Here is a 21,367-nt window from a genome sequence, read left to right on the forward strand (position 1 = left end):
TACCTATCACTCTCTTTGTTTAAAACTGGGCATCAAATTTTGGTATACCAATACTTGGGATTACACCTGTGACCATATTCTTTCTGTTCATGTTTTTATTATGATAATGCTTTTTTTAAGGCTTGTTTGGAAAAAAATGGCATATATTCCTACTTAAACTAATAACTAGGACATTACCTGACTGTCTGTACATTAGGTTAACTTTTCAAAGCATCTCCAGAACCAAGGTGTTGCTACTAGTAAACTACATAGGAATGTTTTCCTTAGACCGGTTCTTGTAGACAGGAAAGACTGTATATAATTATATAGTACCAAAACTTATAACTTCACTGAGATGTACAACGAAATTATGAGTTATATAATTATGTACATGTGTTTTAAAAAGGTCAACATGACTTTGATCATGACTGTGTTTCATAGAGTGTGTTTTCAAATATTTTTTATTACTTTGTATATGAATGCGATGGTTTTACTTTTGTTTGAGGATGTGATGGTTTTACTTTAGCATAAATCTTTTGCTTATGTGATGTTTTTGTGCATCAATTTTGTTATTCTCTTGGCTTTTTATTATGCTCTATGTTTGCCATATAGTAAAACTGCAAAATGCTTTTTACATTTAAAAACTACTTTTCTACTACAGATCAAAATCTATATTACTAGCATAATAGGTGTCCTGAAAGTAAAACTTCTTACATTGAAGAATAAAGTTAAAAGTTAATAATTATCAATCTTGAATAGGAAAACTTTTATAATATCAGGTCACTATAGAATTACTATATAAATACAACAATATTTGATAACTCTAAGTAACACAATTTAAAGATATGTAAGACAGAAAAATTTAAAATTAGAATAAAAACTTTCAACCGGACGTTATGCAAAGTTTATGTTTTGCTTATTCTGTTTTGGGATTTTTGTTTCATTTTATGCTATTTTTATGCTTTTACTTGCTGGTTTATATATTTAACATATAATCAATCACTGCTATATATCCTGCATGAGGTCATTCATTCCTATATGATATTTTGTGTTTGTTTTTCTGTTTGTTTCACACAGATTACGGTTAACACAGTACCTCTGCAGTTCTCACCCCCACCCCTGCATGAGCATGACCTTCAAAAACAAAGTCACAATTACATGAACTTAGAGGAACTTGAAAACCTTGAAAATAGTCTTCCAGATGATATCAGGAGAAAAGAATCAGTGTCGTCTGCTAGCACAACAAGTGACCTTGACATTCAGGAGAAACCAAAACATGATAGAGGAGGAAGTCAGGACAGTTTCTATGACTCTGACAAGGAAGATTTGTCATACGTTAGTCCAGTAAAAGCAAAAACTTCTCCTGAAAAACCACCTTTGAAGGAAAAACCTGTTGTTAAGCCAAAACCGGAGGTGAAAAGTAGGCCTGTACCGTTACCAAGGAAACAGGATTCTGTTGTTTCTACAACAAGCTATGAAAATGAAGATGCTATAGAAGAAATGAAAGCACATGAAGAGCTAATCAGACAAAAACAAAGTGAACTTCAGAGTGAACTGCCTGCTCAAGCTGAATTAGATCTTAGTTTTGATTTTGAAAACACCGATGCTAGCATTACTAATGTTAAACAAGAAGACTTGTTTGCAGGTGATCGTCAAGGGTCACCAGAGGTATTTGAGTATGAAAACTCTTCTCTTGCCCCTCTCCCTTCATATGAAGATGCAGTACAGGACGATGCAGAGTTTTTCAATATGGATGACCTTGAAGCTCCCCCTGTCCCTGCAAGGGATGAATCAAGTTTAGTTGTGAAGAGACAGATGGCTGAGAAACATACATTTTCTGACTCATCATCTGAAGAGGTAATGTTTGTAATATAATCTTTTATCATATATCATAATAACCAGTGTACATGTGTGTTTCCATGAGGTCTTGAAAAAGGTAAATGCTTATATATACAGTTTTTGTTTGTTACTATGCTCAAGGTCAAGGTAAAGTTTCAAAGCGATATCATAAGTAAAATAATGCTTTAATTGTCATTCTAATTATAATATTGCTGGAGATTTATTAATTCATCCTTGTATTTGATGTCCGGCATTAAAATAAAGCTTTTTCTTTGTGTTAAATGTTTGGGGAATGAAGATACATGTTAAACCAATATTCAACTCTACAATGTTTCCAAGCTTTATAATTATACTTGTTGAAGGCAACATGTTTTATAATTGAAAAAATTTACAAGCTGTATCCCAGTGATTAACTTATTACAGTGATACAGATAAATAAAAAAGTTTACATCAAAATACAAAATATTTTTGAAACAAATTTTATATTAAGAATCACAATATTTATTATAGATTGCATGTGTCTTTGTTGTGAATATTTATTTCTTCTTGTGAGACTAAATTTAACAACCTTAATTGCCTGTTTTTAATTGTTTATCAGGGGTATATATACAAACATTTCTTAAAGAAAGAAAATTACTGTGGGATTTAAAGTAATAATATTAATATGACTGGAAAACATTCACAAAGTAGGAGAGATATTTTCATCATGGTTGTGAGGGGTTCTTGTTTGGAAGTTGCCATTAATTTGCAGAGTGTTGTAGATATGCTAGTTTCAACTGTAATAAAATGTTAAACATGCTTTAGATATTTGCTTATAAATACGAAAATAATAAATGGAAACTTTTTACAAATAAGTGATCAATAGATTTTGGCATGATGAAATTTGTTACGAGAATGATTTGTACTTAAAAATGAATTATGCTAGTTATGAGAAATGTATATGCATATATAATTTTCTATGTTATGTAAAAATTGTGCTTTTCAGGGGTCTCTAAAATTGATCAAAAAGGTGAAGAAATAACTTGTTTAACTAATACCACTTTCTTTCTCCTGCAGTTCAGCTTAATTCTTTCATCTGTAACAGCAATGTATATGTATTGTTGCTATGAAAAGTTATAAATGTTTATATTGTCATTACATGCTTTACTCTAGGTTACTTAAATATCACAGTCAATATTATAGTCTGACACTAAATATGAAAATATAAGATAAGATAAGATAAGTAAATTTTATTATAGTGACATTGTGTTATGTACATACATAATAACGATACATTTTTATTTTTACAACACCCGGCCACGTTGGGCCTACAAGTCACTTAATTATTTATTATTTTCAAAAATATACAATTTATAACATAATTTAGATATTAACTAATTATATACATGCATGAACAAATAGTGATTTAAATGTTCTTGGACATAATAACATCTGCATTATAAGAGAAATAGGAAGTATACAAGTTTACTTTTTTCCAATTACTTTCGGTATCAAATCACATATATGATACATATACAGTTGTCATTCATGTACATATCATTAGAGCAAATACATTTACAACATTTTTATGCCCCCATTTCGAAGAAAAGGGGGTATATTGCTTTGCACTTGTCGGTCCGTCGGTCCGTAGACCAAATGGTTTCCGAGTGATAACTAAAGAACCCTTAGGCCTAGGAACTTCAAACTTGGTATGGTGATTGGTCATGACCAGTAGATGACCTATTGATTTTGGGTCAAGGGGTCAAAGGTCAAGGTCACATTGACCTTGAAAGCAAAAAACGGTTTCCGATCAAATAACTAAAGAACCTTAAGGCCTAGGAACTTCAAACTTGGTATGGTGATTGGTCATGATCAGTAGATGACCCCTATTGATTTTGGGGTCAAGGGGTCAAAGGTCAAGGTCACATTGACCTTGTGAGCAAAAACGGTTTCCGATCAATAACTAAAGAACCTTAAGGCCTAGGAACTTCAAACTTGGTATGGTGATTGGTCATGATCAGTAGATGACCCCTATTGATTTTGGGGTCAAGGGGTCAAAGGCCAAGGTCACATTGACCTTGAAAGCAAAAACGGTTTCCGATCAATAACTAAAGAACCTTAAGGCCTAGGAACTTCAAACTTGGTATGGTGATTGGTCATGATCAGTAGATGACCCCTATTGATTTTGGGGTCAAGGGGTCAAAGGTCAAGGTCACATTGACGTTGTAGGTAAAAACGGTTTCCAATCAATAACTAAAGAACCTTAAGGCCTAGGAACTTCAAACTTGGTATGGTGATTGGTTATGACCAATCAGATGACCCCTATTGATTTTGGGGTTAAGGGGTCAAAGGTCAAGGTCACATTGACCTTGTAGGTAAAAACGGTTTCCGATCAATAATGAAAGAACCCTTAGGCCTAGGGACTTCAAACTTGAGATGGTGATTGGTCATGATCAGTAGATGACCCCTATTGATTTTGGGGTCAAGGGGTCAAAGGTCAAGGTCACATTGACCTCTTAGGTAAAAACGGTTTCCGATCAATAACTAAAGAACCCTTAGGCCTAGGAACTTCAAACTTGGTATGGTGATTGGTCATGACCAGCAGATGACCCTTATTGATTTTGGGGTTAAGGGGTTAAAGGCAAGGTCACATTGACCTTGTAGGTAAAAATGCTTTCCGATCAATAACTAAGAACCCTTATGCCTAGGAACTTCAAACTTGGTATGGTGATTGGTCATGACCAGCAGATGACCTATTGATTTTGGGGTCAAGGGGTCAAAGGTCAAGGTCACATTGACCTTGTAGGTAAAAACGGTTTCCGATCAATTAACTAAAAACGCTTAGGCCTAGGAACTTCAACCTTTGTGTGATGATTGGTCATGACCAGCAGATGACCCCTATTGAGTTTTAGGTGAAGGGGTCAAAGGTCAAGGTCACATTGACCTTTAAAGTAAAAACGGTTTCTGATCAATAACTCAAGAACACTTAGGCCTAGGAACTTCAAACTTGGTATGGTGATTTGTCATGACCAGCAGATTACTCCTATTGATTTAGGGATTAAGGGGTCAAAGGTCAAGGTCACAATGACCTTGTAAGTAAAAACGGTTTCTGATCAATAACTAAAGAACGCTTCGGCCTAGGAACTTCAAACTTGGCATGGTGATTTGTCATGACCAGCAGATGACCCCTATTGATTTTGGGGTCAAAGGTCAAGGTCACATTGACCTTGTATGTTAAAATGGTTTCCGATCAATAATAAGAGAACCCTTAGGCCTAGGAACTTCAACCTAGGCATGGTGATTGGTCATGACCAGCAGATGACCCCTATTGAATTTTGGGGTCAAGGGGTCAAAGGTCAAGGTCACATTGACCTTGTAGGTAAAAACGGTTTCTGATCAATTTACTAAAAACGCCTAGGCCTAGGAACTTCAAACTTTGTATGATGATTGGTCGTGACCAGCAGATGACCCCTATTGAGTTTTGGGTCAAGAGGTCAAAGGTCAAGGTCATGACCAGTAGATACTTTATAACCCTTATTAATTGTCTGATCACTGGGTCAGAAGTCATGCATAATAACCTTATCACATGACTAATTGGCTGCTGATAGGGGGCATACATGTTTTACAAACATATCTTGTTTAATTAATTTCTGTACAGAGACATCCTTCTTCTGTTCATAGCTTCAACTAAAAATTTAGCCACATGCACATAATGATAATTGACAGCATATACTAACTTATTTACTTCAGACATATGTTCAAAATCAGGATTTCTATCTTTACATTTTGATAAAAGGTTCTCTCGTAAGTCATTATATTTAATGCAGTTTAAAAGAAAATGAGTCTCATCTTCTACAACATTAACTGGACAAAAATGACAAAATCTTTCGTTTACATTTAAACCGACATATCTTCCCGTTTCTATCTTTAATGGAAGTATACCACATCGGAATTGGGCTAAATGAGACCGTTCAATCTTAGTTAATGACGAAAGCAAATACTTTTCAGTATTATAATGTTGTTTAAATTCAATATATGTTCTAAGTTTGGCAACATTTCTAACATTATTACACCAATCCGTTTTATATTTAACAAACAATGCATCTTCAACATCTTTTAGATTTACAGGTAACTTGTTTTCATAGTAATGTGACATTTGAATTTGTTGCAATATAGTCTTTACATCATAGCACCATGTTTTTCCGAAACAATTGTAGTCATAGGAGAACATTTTTTTTGGAAGCCTATCGTCCGGCATATTTACAAGTCGATTCCAAAATTGTAAAATGTTAACCCAACGTCTATGTTGAGTGAAAATCCAACCCATATATAACAAAAAATTCCAAATCTTCAACATAAAATTTGTAATGTCATGATTTCATGATGTCATAAGAAAAACTCATCTCTGAATGTGTCAGAAATCAATATATCTATTTTAAACATTAAAAAAAAGTATGAAGTATATAAAGAAAAATTGTAAGTTTTACATATACATGTTAAATTGTTTTCCACTGTACACACATGAACACCAGCTCTTTAATTGTTTACATGTTTTTGGCATAGCCACTTTTGTCAAAACTGCATATATGTGAACTTTGAATCTATCAAATAAAATCCACTGTCATAAAGCATAAAAATCATGTCTTATATAGTTATGATCTCATTTGGTTTTAAAAATTTGTTCAAAGGAGGCAATTATCTGTGAGAGAAAACAAATTAAAAAACAAAACAACAACAAGCTAGTATTGGAATATAATTCAGGAAAACTGATACAAGTTCACTTTTGTTAGGCTTGTGAATAAAAAAACGCCCAAATTCCATACACAACCATCATTTACTAAAGGACTCATCAAGATAAATATTTACTAAAGGACTCATCAAGATAAATATTTACTAAAGGACTCATCAAGATAAATATTTACTAAAGGACTCATCAAGATAAATATTTACTAAAGGACTCATCAAGATAAATATTTACTAAAGGACTCATCAAGATAAATATTTACTAAAGGACTCATCAAGATAAATATTTACTAAAGGACTCATCAAGATAAATATTAAGGTATTCAACATGGCTGGCTGGTATACTTCATGTACGTCTTGTGTCAATAAGTACAACATTTGGTTTAAAAAAATTTACTAATACTTATAATGAAGATATTGTATGGCTCTAGGGGTCCATGTTAGAGGGGTACTGAAGTATGTTTATTCCAACATGTTATTATATAACTAGCATCATACAATTGTTTGTAAGTTTTATAGTCTGCTTTCATTATGTGTTATTGTCTGTTTTTGATTAGCGTAAGACTCCCCTGCCATCACCTAGAAAGATGTCACCAGAAAGTGAAAAAGCATCAAAATCACGCCCAAAACCTGCTATACCCCCAAAACCAAAACACAGTCTGTCCCCTCATACGATAGGGGCAACTAAGGTCCAGGTAATAAAGGGGGACAAGCAATATTTTGCATGTAGTATTAAATTAATAGTCGCATATTTTTGTTATGTTAGATGTGTTATGTATTCCACCTTTTTTTCTTGTGTTAACACATATTGTGTAAATAAAATGCATGTAGTATTTTATTTTTAGTAACTAGTCAGCTCTGGCTTTCATTTGTTTTGTTCTTCTTGTAAGTTAAGAGGTTCCTTAGTAACTGAATGAATAATAAGTTATGCTATTGACTAAAATTATACATTCAAAATACATTTCAAAAAGTTTGGAACATATTTCATATGTTTTTTGAGAGTTACAAAAATCACTTCATTTAGGTATTCTAACTGCCAATTATCTTTATCAAATTTGGCTATGAATTTTTTTTTATACATGAAAGCTCAGAAGTACTGATTTTTTGGCTGTCCCTGAAGAACCATGAAGACTGGAAATTCTGTGGGATTGAATTGAAAAATGCATGTAATCTCAAAATTAAGTTGTGTTTTGACCTGTAATGCGTGCAGTTATAGGGGACAGAAGTTTCTGGAAACGACCGCTTGTCATTGTACATGTTAACCCATTACCAGATATATACGCCTTTCTACGCCTTTTTCACCCCCCCCCCCTTTTTGCTTCCTCAAATGGTGACAAAATGCCCTTATTTAGGCCCCCAAACACTGTTTTTGTTTGAGAAATGTTGTTTGAAAAAATTGACCACTTTTCGGCGCGCCCCCCCATCCAAAAGATTACATCAGGGGGTTGCCAGAAGGGGATGTGCCCCCTTCTAACTTTGGGGGTTTGAAAGGGGGGCGGAGTCCCCTCATCGCCAACGAAAATTTTGGACTTGTGGGAGGCTAAAAATGGGCCCAGGTCGATCATAAGGTAACGTGTAACCAATGCTGAAAAGCCTTTGACTCTATCTCAATCCATTGAGAAGTGGCAGCACTTTGAAATCAATTTTGATGGAAAAAATCAACGCAAAATAGTGATTTTTGGCAATTTTGAGATGGCCCCTAGTTGCCATGGTAACAGGAAATTTCAAACTGAGCATGTTGTTACAAAGGCAATGGTCCAGTCAACATTTGTGCCAAGTTTGATTAGTATTGAAGCGGTTTTTATAGTTTTTATAGCAACTTGAACTTGTAACGGGAGACTTTTCAATGAAAACAGCCATTTTTCACAAAATGCTCATGGGGTAATGGGTTAAATGATCTGTTCCGTTACACTCCCTTATCATTAACTTATTAAATAATTTCTTCACATCACAGAATCTATATAATTTCTCGTTATTCTTTACTAACATATTACTATTAATTTGTGTACTATTTCACTAATATAGATTACTACATTTTATTTATCAGACGTTCTTTCTATGCAAGTAATAATAATTTAAATTTTGTTATTTCACTCTGTTAACATAACTGTAAATAATATAACTAACTCATACTTATATGAGCATGTGATATTATTAATTTTATTAATAATCTTTTTATAAGGAAACTGTCCTCTAACAAGTTAAATAAAAGTCCTTGTTCTTTTGTGTTCACCAGATAAAGAAAATTGTTGTACACCAGCAAATGCTTTCTGTTTCTGGAAAACAGCTGCACCACAATGTTCACAGATGTTCTCAACTTTTAGTACAGAAAAAGCACTTTAACAAATCACAATATATAGATTATCACATTGTAGGATTGACAATAATAGTCAAAGCATTGTTGTCAAATTTAACTGATTTCATTTTTTTTTTTTATTTGGACAAACATCATTTTATAGTGCAGCAGAACAGATGTTTTTGCTTAGCACTGTTGTTACTTGATGAATCTAAAGAACAAGTTTATATAGGGATATAGTATATCCTAGAAATGCACCTTTTACTTACTACATTATTATTGTATTCTCTAATAAAGCTTTAATGTACTAAAATCTTCTATTGTACATTCAATATAATTCTTAACAGGATTTGATATATAAATTTCATTTCTAGTTTGTTTTTAATGATAACATGATGTGATTTAATATAATTTTATGATAATTGTTTTTAGTTTATTTCTGTAATCGTGTTGTAATAACTGGATTGATTATTGTCATAAATTGGCATGGCATTGTCTGCATGAAACTAAATGTAATTTTAATATGAAACAGCACATCTGATTGGTTGATGTAATTGTAACATTCACTCTGATTGGTTGTATTGCAGGAGGAGCCTCCCCCATTGCCAGTTTCGTCCCCACCTCCATTGCTGAATAAAGATGAAGAAACGAAGGTAAACTGATGACATGAAAATAGTTTTACTTGTATTTAGTTAAATTATAATTTTATATTAATTTTCCAGTTGTAAATTTTACTTTTTCTTGCAGTATAAGAAAATTATCAGTTAAAAGAAATAAGACAGTTTACTTAAATGAAACAATTTGCTATTTTGTTTTTCTGTAAATAAAATGCCAGTAAAGGGTGGTGATAGATTCACAGTATTCTGCTGTCAGTATAATCATTGTTAGACCCTTTGCTTACATGTTTATAAACAGAAACTCTGTCAACACTTCAGATCATTTGCCTCTTTCTACAATCTTTGTCTGCTTGTTTCATATCTTTGTTTATAAACAGCTTTGTTGTATTGAAGTGTGTAGACCAACTGAGGAATTTTATTGCTTATAAATGCACACAATGTTGATTTAACACAATTACTGCAGAAAACCTTTTCTCTGGAATTTAGACTTTGTTATTATGCAATTCAAACAAAGTTGGTTTTAACTTTAAGTTTAAAATTTCAGTATTGCAACAAATTTGATTGTTCCGTATTCCCAAAGGAGGAAAATTTCCTCTGAAAAAGTCAGTAACTGGCTTACTATAATTTAGAAATGTTCATTTTTTTTCATCTGACATGTATTGAACTGGCACGTTAAGGCAACACCTCCAAAAACAAATTTATTTTGAGAAAGATGTAATAGAGTTTCTCTGGAAAAATTGAATTAGAGAAGTTTGCTTGTATATGTAAGCCTTTAGTCCTGTGATATTTCTAGGATCTGTTAGAATGGATTGAAATGGTAAGTTCACATAATAAGGTCTATCCTTTATATGTTCCACTGTTTACCTCCTCTTTAATTGTATCTTAAAGTAATGACAAATTTTCAAATTTTTCTATGTTTGAGGAATTTTTATAATAAAGCATATCAGATTTGTTTAGGGTTTATCGTAAAATCTAGATTTATTTTAGCTTTATAACTGGCTGTTTTATAGCTTTTCTATGATAATTTTTATTTATGTAAAATATGAGAATCTTGTTAATAATGTGTACATATTTTAACATATTTATAATGTAGATATTCGACTGTGAAAAAGAGGATGTAGGTTGTTTAACAAACAGATATTTGAATGAATTAAAGAGCTTCCCGATATTATTCTAGAGAAAAGAAAATCAGTTTATGAATTTATTTATTTATTTGAGCTTAAATTTAATGAAAAGCTTACATGCTTATTTTGCATTCCTTAAAGTTAATTATAAGATAAATAGGTCATAGTACTGTACAAGGGTAAAAATGTCATAGCACTGGCATTGAATAGAATAAAAAGGTCAAATTGCTGGTATTGTATAGAATTAAAAGGTCAAATTGGCATTGAATAGAATTAAAAGGTCAAATTGCTGGTATTGTATAGAATTTAAAGGTCATATTACTGGCATTGTTCTCAGTAAAAATGTCATAGCACTGGTGTTGAGTAGAATAAAAAGGTCATGGTGCTGGCATTGTTTAGGCTTGGACATGCAGCTAAATCCTGACTACCTTATAACAAGTGACATTTATTACAAGGTATAAGTGAGATATTGTATGATTTTAACAGTTATAATTGTTATAACTTATTAAATTATTAGTTAGGAGGCTCTTAACATTGCTAGATTTAGTATAGAATAAAAGCGATAGAGGGGGAAATTGATGTAGATTTAAATGCTTGATTGAAATAGATTATTTTGTATGAGATAAATTTTAGGTTTTCTATAATTTGTCTGAATGTATGTACTAGATTGGAGAAGGGTAAGCTGATATTGTTCTGACATGAAATGGAACAATATTATACAATAAGTTAATGGGTGTGGTTAAGTATTGATATAAAAGTTTGAATACTTGCTGTGTTACATTGATATCTAGCCATTCAGTTAAACATGACAACAGGGACAATGTATTGTATAAATATTAACCAAGTGGTTTTTTCCTGTATATATTGTATTAAGTTACCTTCCATTACTGACCGTACTGCTAGATAGTAAAATTAATATTACAAATTATTTTCATGTAAATAAAAAGGAAAACAGAATTTTATCTTGTTTTTTTAATATCTTTTATTAATAGATAAAGGGTCTGCACTAAATCCTTATTTATAAAAGGTCAATGCTTTTTTTGTAAACTGCTTGGTATTTTTGTTCATATACGAGTACAAAAGTATATTGTAAAATTAAAATTAAAAAAAAAATACTGGTATTGTATAGAATTCTAAATTGCTTTAATTTTAGAATTGTCTGTCAGTATTAAAAGGTCCAAATTGCTGGCATTGAATAGAATAAAAAGGTCAAATTGCTGGCATTGAATAGAATTAAAAGGTCAAATTGCTGGTATTGTATAGAATTTAAAAGGTCAAATTGCTGGCATTGTATAGAATTAAAAGGTCAAAGTGCTGGTATTGTATAGAATTAAAAGGTCAAAGTGCTGGTATTGTATAGAATTAAAAGGTCAAATTGCTGGTATTGTATAGAATTAAAAGGTCAAATTGCTGGTATTGTATAGAATTAAAAGGTCAAAGTGCTGGTATTGTATAGAATTAAAAGGTCAAATTGCTGGTATTGTATAGAATTAAAAGGTCAAATTGCTGGTATTGTATAGAATTAAAAGGTCAAAGTGCTGGTATTGTATAGAATAAAAAGGTCATGGTGCTGGCATTGAATAGAATAAAAAGGTCAAATTGCTGGCATTGAATAGAATTAAAAGGTCAAAGTGCTGGTATTGTATAGAATTAAAAGGTCAAATTGCTGGTATTGTATAGAATAAAAAGGTCAAATTGCTGGCATTGAATAGAATTAAAAGGTCAAATTGCTGGTATTGTATAGAATTAAAAGGTCAAATTGCTGGTATTGTATAGAAAAAAAGGTCATGGTGCTGGCATTGAATAGAATTAAAAGGTCAAATTGCTGGTATTGTATAGAATTAAAAGGTCAAAGTGCTGGTATTGTATAGAATAAAAAAGGTCATGGTGCTGGCATTGAATAGAATTAAAAGGTCAAATTGCTGGTATTGTATAGAATAAAAAGGTCATGGTGCTGGCATTGAATAGAATTAAAAGGTCAAATTGCTGGTATTGTATAGAATTAAAAGGTCAAAATGCTGGTATTGTATAGAATTAAAAGGTTAAATTGCTGGTATTGTATAGAATTAAAAGGTCAAAGTGCTGGTATTGTATAGAATTAAAAGGTCAAAGTGCTGGTATTGTATAGAATTAAAAGGTCAAATTGCTGGTATTGTATAGAATTAAAAGGTCAAATTGCTGGTATTGTATAGAATTAAAAGGTCAAATTGCTGGTATTGTATAGAATTAAAAGGTCAAAGTGCTGGTATTGTATAGAATAAAAAGGTCATGGTGCTGGCATTGTATAGAATTAAAAGGTCAAATTGCTGGTATTGTATAGAATTAAAAGGTCAAATTGCTGGTATTGTATAGAATTAAAAGGTCAAATTGCTGGCATTGTATAGAATTAAAAGGTCAAATTGCTGGTATTGTATAGAATTAAAAGGTCAAATTGCTGGTATTGTATAGAATTAAAAGGTCAAATTGCTGGCATTGTATAGAATTAAAAGGTCAAATTGCTGGTATTGTATAGAATTAAAAGGTCAAATTGCTGGCATTGTATAGAATTAAAAGGTCAAATTGCTGGCATTGTATAGAATTAAAAGGTCAAATTGCTGGTATTGTATAGAATTAAAAGGTCATAGTGCTGGCATTGTACATGGTAAAAATGTCATAGCACTGGTGTTGAGTAGAATAAAAAGGTCTTAGTGCTGTCATTGTTTAGGCTTGGACATGCAGCTAAATCCTGACTACCTTATAAACAAGATGACCATTTGTTACTATTCAAGGTAGATTAAGGAGATATTGTATGATTTGTTACAGTTTATAAGTTGTTAAAACCTTATAAAAGTGTTACTTTAATTTAGTTAGGAGGCTGCCTTTACATGCTTTAGATTTAGTTATAACAATAAAAGAGATAGAGGGGGAAATTGATGTTAGATTTTAAATTGCTTATTGAAATAGATTATTTTGTTATGAGACTAAAATTTTCTAGGTTTTCTATAAATATGTTGAATGTACTGTAAGCTAGTTGGAGAAGGGTTAGCTGAAATATTTTTGTTCTGACATGAAATTGGAAACAATATTATACAATTAGTTAATGGCGTGGTAAGTTAAGTATTTGTTATATTTGAGATACATGTCTGTGTTACATGATTACTCTAGCCACTGTACAGTTTAACATGACAATCAGGGACAATCCCATAAATATGTAACCAAGTGTTTTCTGTATATATTCTATTAAGTTACCTTCCATTACTGACCGTGCAATATCCACTGCTAGATAGTTGTTAATATTTACAAATTATTTTCATGTAAATAGAAAAAGGAAAACAGAATTTTATCTTGTTTTTTTAATATCTTTTATTAATAGATACTGGAAATTCCTGCACTAAATCCTTTTTATAAAAATCCAATGCTTTTCTTGTAAACTTTTCTTATGCAAGTTTTTTAAAAAAAAAAAACCATTTCATTTTGTTCATGAATGTACGAGTACAAAAAGTATATTGTAAAATTGGTAAGAATAAAACATACAATTCTAATTGCTTTAATTTATGTCTGTCAGTATGCTTACACTTTATATATATAAATAATAATAAGTAATAATGTTTTTGTTATCGTACACCATGGAGGTATACAATATCACCTTTATGTCTTATTTGCTCGCATTTATTTTAGAAACAAGCTTCTTACACCCTTTCTCTATTTCTTATAATCTTTTTAAATAACCGTAATAACCTGCTTTGTCTCAAAATGACCCTCAAACAAACTTTTCTTTCTTTTCTTTCCTTAATTTTATGATTAGAATCTGCACTAAATATTTGATTCTTTGTATTAATTTGTATGATGTATATTTTTTATAGTCACAGACTTCTCCAGGACATTCGGACATTATTAAAGTTACCACCAATACTAGCGTAGAGAACATACCTTTTAGTGACCATTCCAATACCACTGACCAATTAAATACCAGTGACCACAGAAACGACCCAATGGACAGCTCATTTTCATCTGACCAGTTCAACACAAGTGACCTTAAGGTATGTTTACATCTAACTTTATTATTTTTGTCATTTGCATTTTCCAATCTTGTGCTAGAAAAGAAAACAAAAGTTTCATTTGTCAACCTATAAAGGTTTGATATACAAGACATCAGACCTGATTCTATACTGTTGGCTGCCTTATACAATTTTGATAGCAAAATTTATTTAGTTTATACATAAGTTTGATTATGTAGGATGCTATAGGCCTATTGATACACTCTCTTATCCTAGAACCAACTTGTACTAAGCAATGAGTGTAAATTTTCTTGCTTAATGAAAAAATGGCTTACCACTGACAGGGTTGAAACCCAAGCAGGAAGAGATCTTAAGATTACTTGTCAGATGTGTTAACCACTCAGCAATGCCTCAACTTTAAATTTAAAGTAAGTCAGAATTTAAATCAGTGCAAGTGTATTTCACCATTTAAACACATTAAGATTTAATATATGACTTGTTTTATTTTCTGATTAGACTGTATCTGCCTCATCATCATCAACACCAAGGACAGCTTCACCTGGCATCTCTCCTATAACTTCACCCAGTCTGATGCGCTCATTCTCCGGCCCCGATGCATTCCCACCTTCACTTGAGAAAAGAATTACTCTCAAAAGATCTCAAAATAATCTTGGTAAATTTTTGTGTATATTCTATGTTGATAATGAACATAAAATAGTGCATTAATAAGTTATCACAGAATGCTGGTAGTATTGAGTTCTGTGTAAAACAAACTTTCAAATACCTCATAAATCAATATTGATTTGTAAGGTATTTGAAAGGTTTTTTTTTGTTATTGGAAAGGCAAACATGAAAGGAATTGTTGTGCTTACTGACAAATTAGAAAATTAATGATTGATCTGATATCTGGCTCTGTTCGGCCATCGGTCATTCTCAGTACCCTTGCTTTAAAATAGGAGAAATATTTGACCTTGAACTACATGCGATATCTTTAATAACGCTGTATTAAAATTGCACAAAACTTGAGTCAATATGAAATGTAAATTAATGATTTTTCAACAGAAATTAATTGTTTTCATTATATATTTGCAAATGTTTATATGTGTGTCTTTAGCATCTTTAGGATACAGTAAGTAAATTGTATTTGACAAATTGTTATACAACCCAATGCAATTTCCTGAATAAATTCTACCTGAAATCTGCATATAATTTTCATGTCCCCACAGCCATAGCTACATATTACTATGTAAGAGTATTTCTTTCCTTACACATATGTCATTTTAGCTGAAATATTAATTAAATATGTTATTAACCACCAATATTCCATCATTCCCTCCCTAGATAATGAAAAGCAACTTTCAGAAAAAAAGATTTCATATCTCTTAATGAGAGAAAATGTGGAAACTTTTTCAAAGGTATATTATTTTTTTTAAAAAGACCTGCCAAGGTAAAGCCTATCACCATAATGTTCCTCTATTTTCCAAAAATATAATTTACCAAGTCCTCTCCCTGCACAGTATTCAATAGCCTTATTACACAGGTGCTTGAATGTACATGTAGATGGTGATATTTATGTCATATATAGGGAATTTAAGTGGAATCTTATTGAATAAAGATTGGTTTGTTAATTAAGATTAAAATAAAAATGTTACTTATTGTTATTTATTCTCAAGTTGTGCCAGCGACTTGTCCAGTGAATTTATTCTCAGGGCTTATTAGTTTAAAGTGTTGTGGACAGTAGCTTGCACTTTCCAGTACTGTCCATGAACAGGCTCAATTAAACCAAGCCTGCAACATTTACAATTTTGCTGTTTTGGAATTTCTTTAGGGATTCTATTTCTCTCTATTGTAAGTTTTAGTTTTTCAGTTTGATCCGGACGCAGTGTTTTGCCTTTTAATTTTTTGTAAATCGATGTTTGTTTTATCAAATCTTTTAAGGCAATTACATTCCCAGAATAAGTAAAAAATCTTATCTGATGTAAATGTATGTTGTATTCAGGTATGACAGTTGAGGCAACAGACAAGGGTGTCAATGGTTGTGTTGTTAAATCTCTTACAAAAACCGGTGCTATCTTTAAAGACGGACGGATTCAAGTTGGTGATTATATCATGTCAATCAACAACGAAAGTATGAGGCGTATCACGAACACCCAGGCCAGAGTCATACTGAGAAGAGCCTCATTGATGGGAAGTGCTGATATTAGGTGACATTTTAACATCTTTTATTGAAATAACTTAAACTTTTTAAAAAACAAAGCTGCAACTTAAAATATATCATTACTTCCATAGCTGAAATGTTTTTAGCAATGGTTACATACTTGAAACAACTTAAATGTTTCAATGTAAGTAGCAGTAACATACTTTTCATATTTATGTTACAATTTTACCAACAGTAACTTACACAACATATTTATGTTACAATTTTACCAACAGTAACCTACACAACACATTTTATTTTACAATTTACCAACAGTTACCTACACAACACATTTATGTTACAATTTTAGCAAGAATAAACCTACACAACACATTTATGTTACAATTTTGCCAACAGTAACTGACATAAAACATATACATAACAATTTTACCAAGAGTAACCTACATGACACATTTATGTTACAATTTCACCAACAGTAATTTACATGACACATATATGTTACAACTTTACCAACAGTAACCTACACAACATATTTTTATGCCACCGCAGCATCTGCGATGCGGTGGCATATAGCGATTCACCTGTGTGTGTGTTTGTTTGTGTGTGCGTGTGTGTGTGTGTGTGTGTGTGTTATATAGATTATATAGTGAACTTAAAAAATCTTCTTGTGAAAAACCACTAGTCCAATTTCAACCAAACTTGGCAGGATTGATCCTTGGGTGAAAGGCTTCAAAAGTTGTTGAAAGAATTTCATTCCATGCAGAAATCTGGTTGCCATGGCAACCAAAAGGAATTATAAGATAAATTTAAGAAATCTTCTTGTAAAGAACCAAAAGGCCTAGAGCTTAGATATTTTGCATAAGGCATTGTCTTGTAGACCTCTACCAAGATTGTTCAAATTATAGCCCTGGGGTCAAAATCGGCCCCGCCCCGGGGGTCATTGATTTTCACTATATGTACATATAGCAAAACCTTAAAATACCTTCTTGTAAAGACCCAAAAGGCCTAGGGCTTAGATATTTTGCATAAGGCATTGTCTGGTAGACCATTACCATGATTGTTCAAATTATAGCCCTGGGGTCAAAATCGGCCCCGCCCCGGGGGTCATTGATTTTCACTATATGTACATATAGTAAAAACTTAAAATACCTTCTTGTAAAGACCCAAAAGGCCTAGAGCTTAGATATTTTGCATAAGGCATTGTCTGGTAGACCTCTACCAAGATTATTCAAATTATAGCCCTGGATCAGAATCGGCCCCGCCCCGGGGTCATTGGTTTTCCTTATATGTATATAGGAAAAAAAACTTAAACATGACTTGTAGTAAAAACTTTAAAAAAATTTCTTCTAGTAATTGACAAATGCTAGAGGTTAGATATTTTGCATGAAACATTATGAAATGAACTTCTAGCAAGATTGTTTAAATTATAACAATGGGGTCAAAATTGCCTTTGCCCCGGGGGTCATTGATTTTCAATATAAACATATAGTAAAAAAATCAAAAAATCTTATTGTCTAAAGGTACAAGGATTAATGCGGTGGCATAGCATTTTTCTCAAATGCAATCTTCTTTGTTACAATTTTACCAACAGTAAATGACATAAAACATATGCGTTACAATTTTACCAAGAGTTACCTACATGATGTTTCACAAACAGTAATTTACACGACAAATTTATGTTACAATTTTACAAACAGTAACAGACATAAAACATATATGTTACAATTTTACCAAGAGTAACCTACATGACACATTTATGTTACAATTTCACAAACAGTAATTTACACAACACATTCATGTTTCAATTTTACCAACAGTGACCTACTTAACACATTTTATGTTACAATTTTACCAACAGTAACCTACATGACACATTTATGTTACAATTTTACCAACAGTTACCTACAGGACACATTTATGTTACAATTTTACCAACAGTAAACTACATTACACATTTATGTTACAATTTCACAAACAGTAATTTACACAACACATTCATTGTCAATTTTACCAACAGTGACCTACTTAACACATTTTATGTTACAATTTGACCAACAGTAACCTACATGACATATTTATGTTACAAATTTACCAACAGTAACCTACACAACACATTTATGTTACAATTATACCAACAGTAATCTACACAACACATTTATGTCACAGTTTTACCAAACGTAACCTACACAACACATTTATGTTACATTTTTACCAACAGTTTCCTACGGGACACATTTATGTTACAATTTTACCAACAGTAAACTACACGACACATTTATGTTACAATTTTACTAACAGTAATTTACACAACACATTTATGTTACAGTTTTACCAACAGTAACCTACTTGACACATTTTATGTTATAATTTTAGCAACAGTAATCTACACAACACATTTATGTTACAATTTTAGCAAGAATAAACCGACATGATACATTTATGTTACAATTTTACCAACACTACATGGCACAGTTATGTTACAATGTTACCAACAGTAACCTACATGACTTATTTATGTTACAAATTTACCAACAGTAACCTACATGACATATTTATGTTACAAATTTACCAACAGTAACCTACATGACATATTCATGTTACAATTTTACCAACAGTAACCTACATGACATATTTATGTTACAAATTTACCAACAGTAACCTACATGACACATTTTGTTACAATTTTAGTATAAGCTATGTAACTGCTGCTGATGGTGCTGCACATAAAGAGGCCGTGGCCAATAGACCAGTGGAGAGTCCTTCAACTCCAACCATGATGCCTTCACCAAAGTAAGTAACAGTTTTATTGTGTTGTCATGGAAATATTTCATTGTGAGGATATTGTATATAGATATATGAAAAGTTGTACATAAAAAGTTATATATTAACATAATTATGTTATTATAACATGGATAAAGAAATGCCATGATAATAAAGTAGAATTAAAGTGTTCCCCCTGTTTATGAATCTGTGCTACCAAATCATGTGCAATTTCATAATCATGTAGTTACTTGGATTTAGACTAGTTTGCCATCATGAGACTATGGGTCATACATTGGGTCATATGTATGACCCACGTCTGTACCTCTTAGATCAAAAGTTAAGAGGATCTTTTTTTGTCTGTCACACAATATTAATGCCTGTGCTCATGATATATATCCGATGGACACAATTATTCATTTGTTGTAAACATTTTTTGTTCTGCTGAATTAAGTTGCACCATTTAGTAACTATACAATTCTAATGTTGAGGATGAAGCACATTCTGATATGTATTCTATAACTTTTCTAAACTGCTATCATAACTGTATTTCTCTGTCTAAAATATGACATTTTGATATAATTTTAAAATATGCATGATAGATATAACATTTCCATGCAACAAATTAAAATAGCATTTTTGTTTTAAATAAGTTCAATAAGTTTGCTTATGACAGAATGTTTCTTAACTATGTCTTTTTCCTCTTATTGTATGCCTCCATTAGATAATGCATTGTTGTTTACTGTTGTTAAAATAGTTTTTAAGATAGGTATAATTGTGTTGTCTTAAGTAAAAATGGATGCATAAATCATGTAATTTTAGTTTTATACAAATTAAATCTTATTATTAAAAAAAAATATTAAATTATAAACTGAATTTTTTTTTGAAAACTGTCACAAAAATCAAAACTTTGAGCTCGTATTTGTAAAAAATGAAATACAACAAGAAAACTGGAATTATTTCTGAATTGTGGGAAGCGAAATTGAGAAAACCTATTAAAAAATGATGTTTTGTTTTTGCTACTAGGATATTTCCAAAGTATTATCGGTAAGAATGTGATGATATTTGCACTAGAAGGCTTACTATAAGCAATGTCTATACACTTTTCTAGCTTTCTCTTTTATTTTGCAGTTCTACCCTTGAATGATTTATATATTGTTGTTTTGTCATTTATTTCAGTCATGCAACAGCTTCAATTTTATTACTGTCTTCATTACACCCCTTTGTTTTTGTGAGAAAATTTCATGATAATGAAATGACTTGGTACTACCATAGTACTGTTGTTTAAACAAATTATGGAATATGAAGAGTAATATTAATTGAGTGAAAATAAGCTCATGAATGATATACAAATGAAAAAAGATATGAATGCTACTGCTTGGATTTTCATGTAATGTCAGTATTTTATGAAAGATATCAGTCAGCTTATTGAAGTATGGGAAATTGTGTCCCTCTTTAATTTTATATAGTTTTACTACATCTTGAACAATACTCTGATAATATGATGACCATAATTATTGTAGCAAATCTTGTCCCATTATGTATGATGTTACTGATCCATTTTATATAGTATTAAGCCACTATGATTCATATGGTGACATTTGAACTTTTTTCCTTATAAAGGTGAAGCTGTTTTTGAAAAAGTATGAGTCACAAACAATGAGCACTCTTGTTTTGAGTATAAGTAAAGTGGTGTTTTTAGCTCACCTGTCACAAAGTGACAGGGTGAGCTTTTGTGATCGCTTTTCGTCCGGCGTCCGTCCGTCCGTCGTCCGTCCGTCCGTCCGTAAACTTTTACTTTAAATGACATCTCCTCATAAACCACTAAGCCAATTTCATCCAAACTTCACAGGAATGTTCCTTTGGTGGTCACCTTTTAAAATTGTTCAAAGAAT

At 31.7% G+C, this 21,367-nt stretch overlaps 1 protein-coding gene across 1 annotated transcript in view; it reads left to right on the forward strand.

The window, feature by feature from the left end:
* The window catches only part of LOC132753279 (multiple PDZ domain protein-like), a 207,260-nt gene that overhangs the window by 113,244 nt on the left and 72,649 nt on the right, over positions 1 to 21,367 (forward strand). Inside the window, exons 16-24 of the mRNA XM_060743733.1 lie at positions 1,057 to 1,836; positions 2,804 to 2,827; positions 7,098 to 7,235; positions 9,424 to 9,489; positions 14,420 to 14,596; positions 15,071 to 15,227; positions 16,554 to 16,758; positions 19,401 to 19,502; positions 20,499 to 20,519. Of these exons, the coding sequence (XP_060599716.1) occupies positions 1,057 to 1,836; positions 2,804 to 2,827; positions 7,098 to 7,235; positions 9,424 to 9,489; positions 14,420 to 14,596; positions 15,071 to 15,227; positions 16,554 to 16,758; positions 19,401 to 19,502; positions 20,499 to 20,519 (1,670 nt within the window). The remainder of the gene's footprint in view (positions 1 to 1,056; positions 1,837 to 2,803; positions 2,828 to 7,097; positions 7,236 to 9,423; positions 9,490 to 14,419; positions 14,597 to 15,070; positions 15,228 to 16,553; positions 16,759 to 19,400; positions 19,503 to 20,498; positions 20,520 to 21,367) is intronic.

Source organism: Ruditapes philippinarum, unplaced genomic scaffold (assembly GCF_026571515.1).
Source record: "Ruditapes philippinarum isolate M1 unplaced genomic scaffold, ASM2657151v2 ctg641_1_1_1_1, whole genome shotgun sequence".
NCBI lineage: Eukaryota > Metazoa > Mollusca > Bivalvia > Venerida > Veneridae > Ruditapes > Ruditapes philippinarum.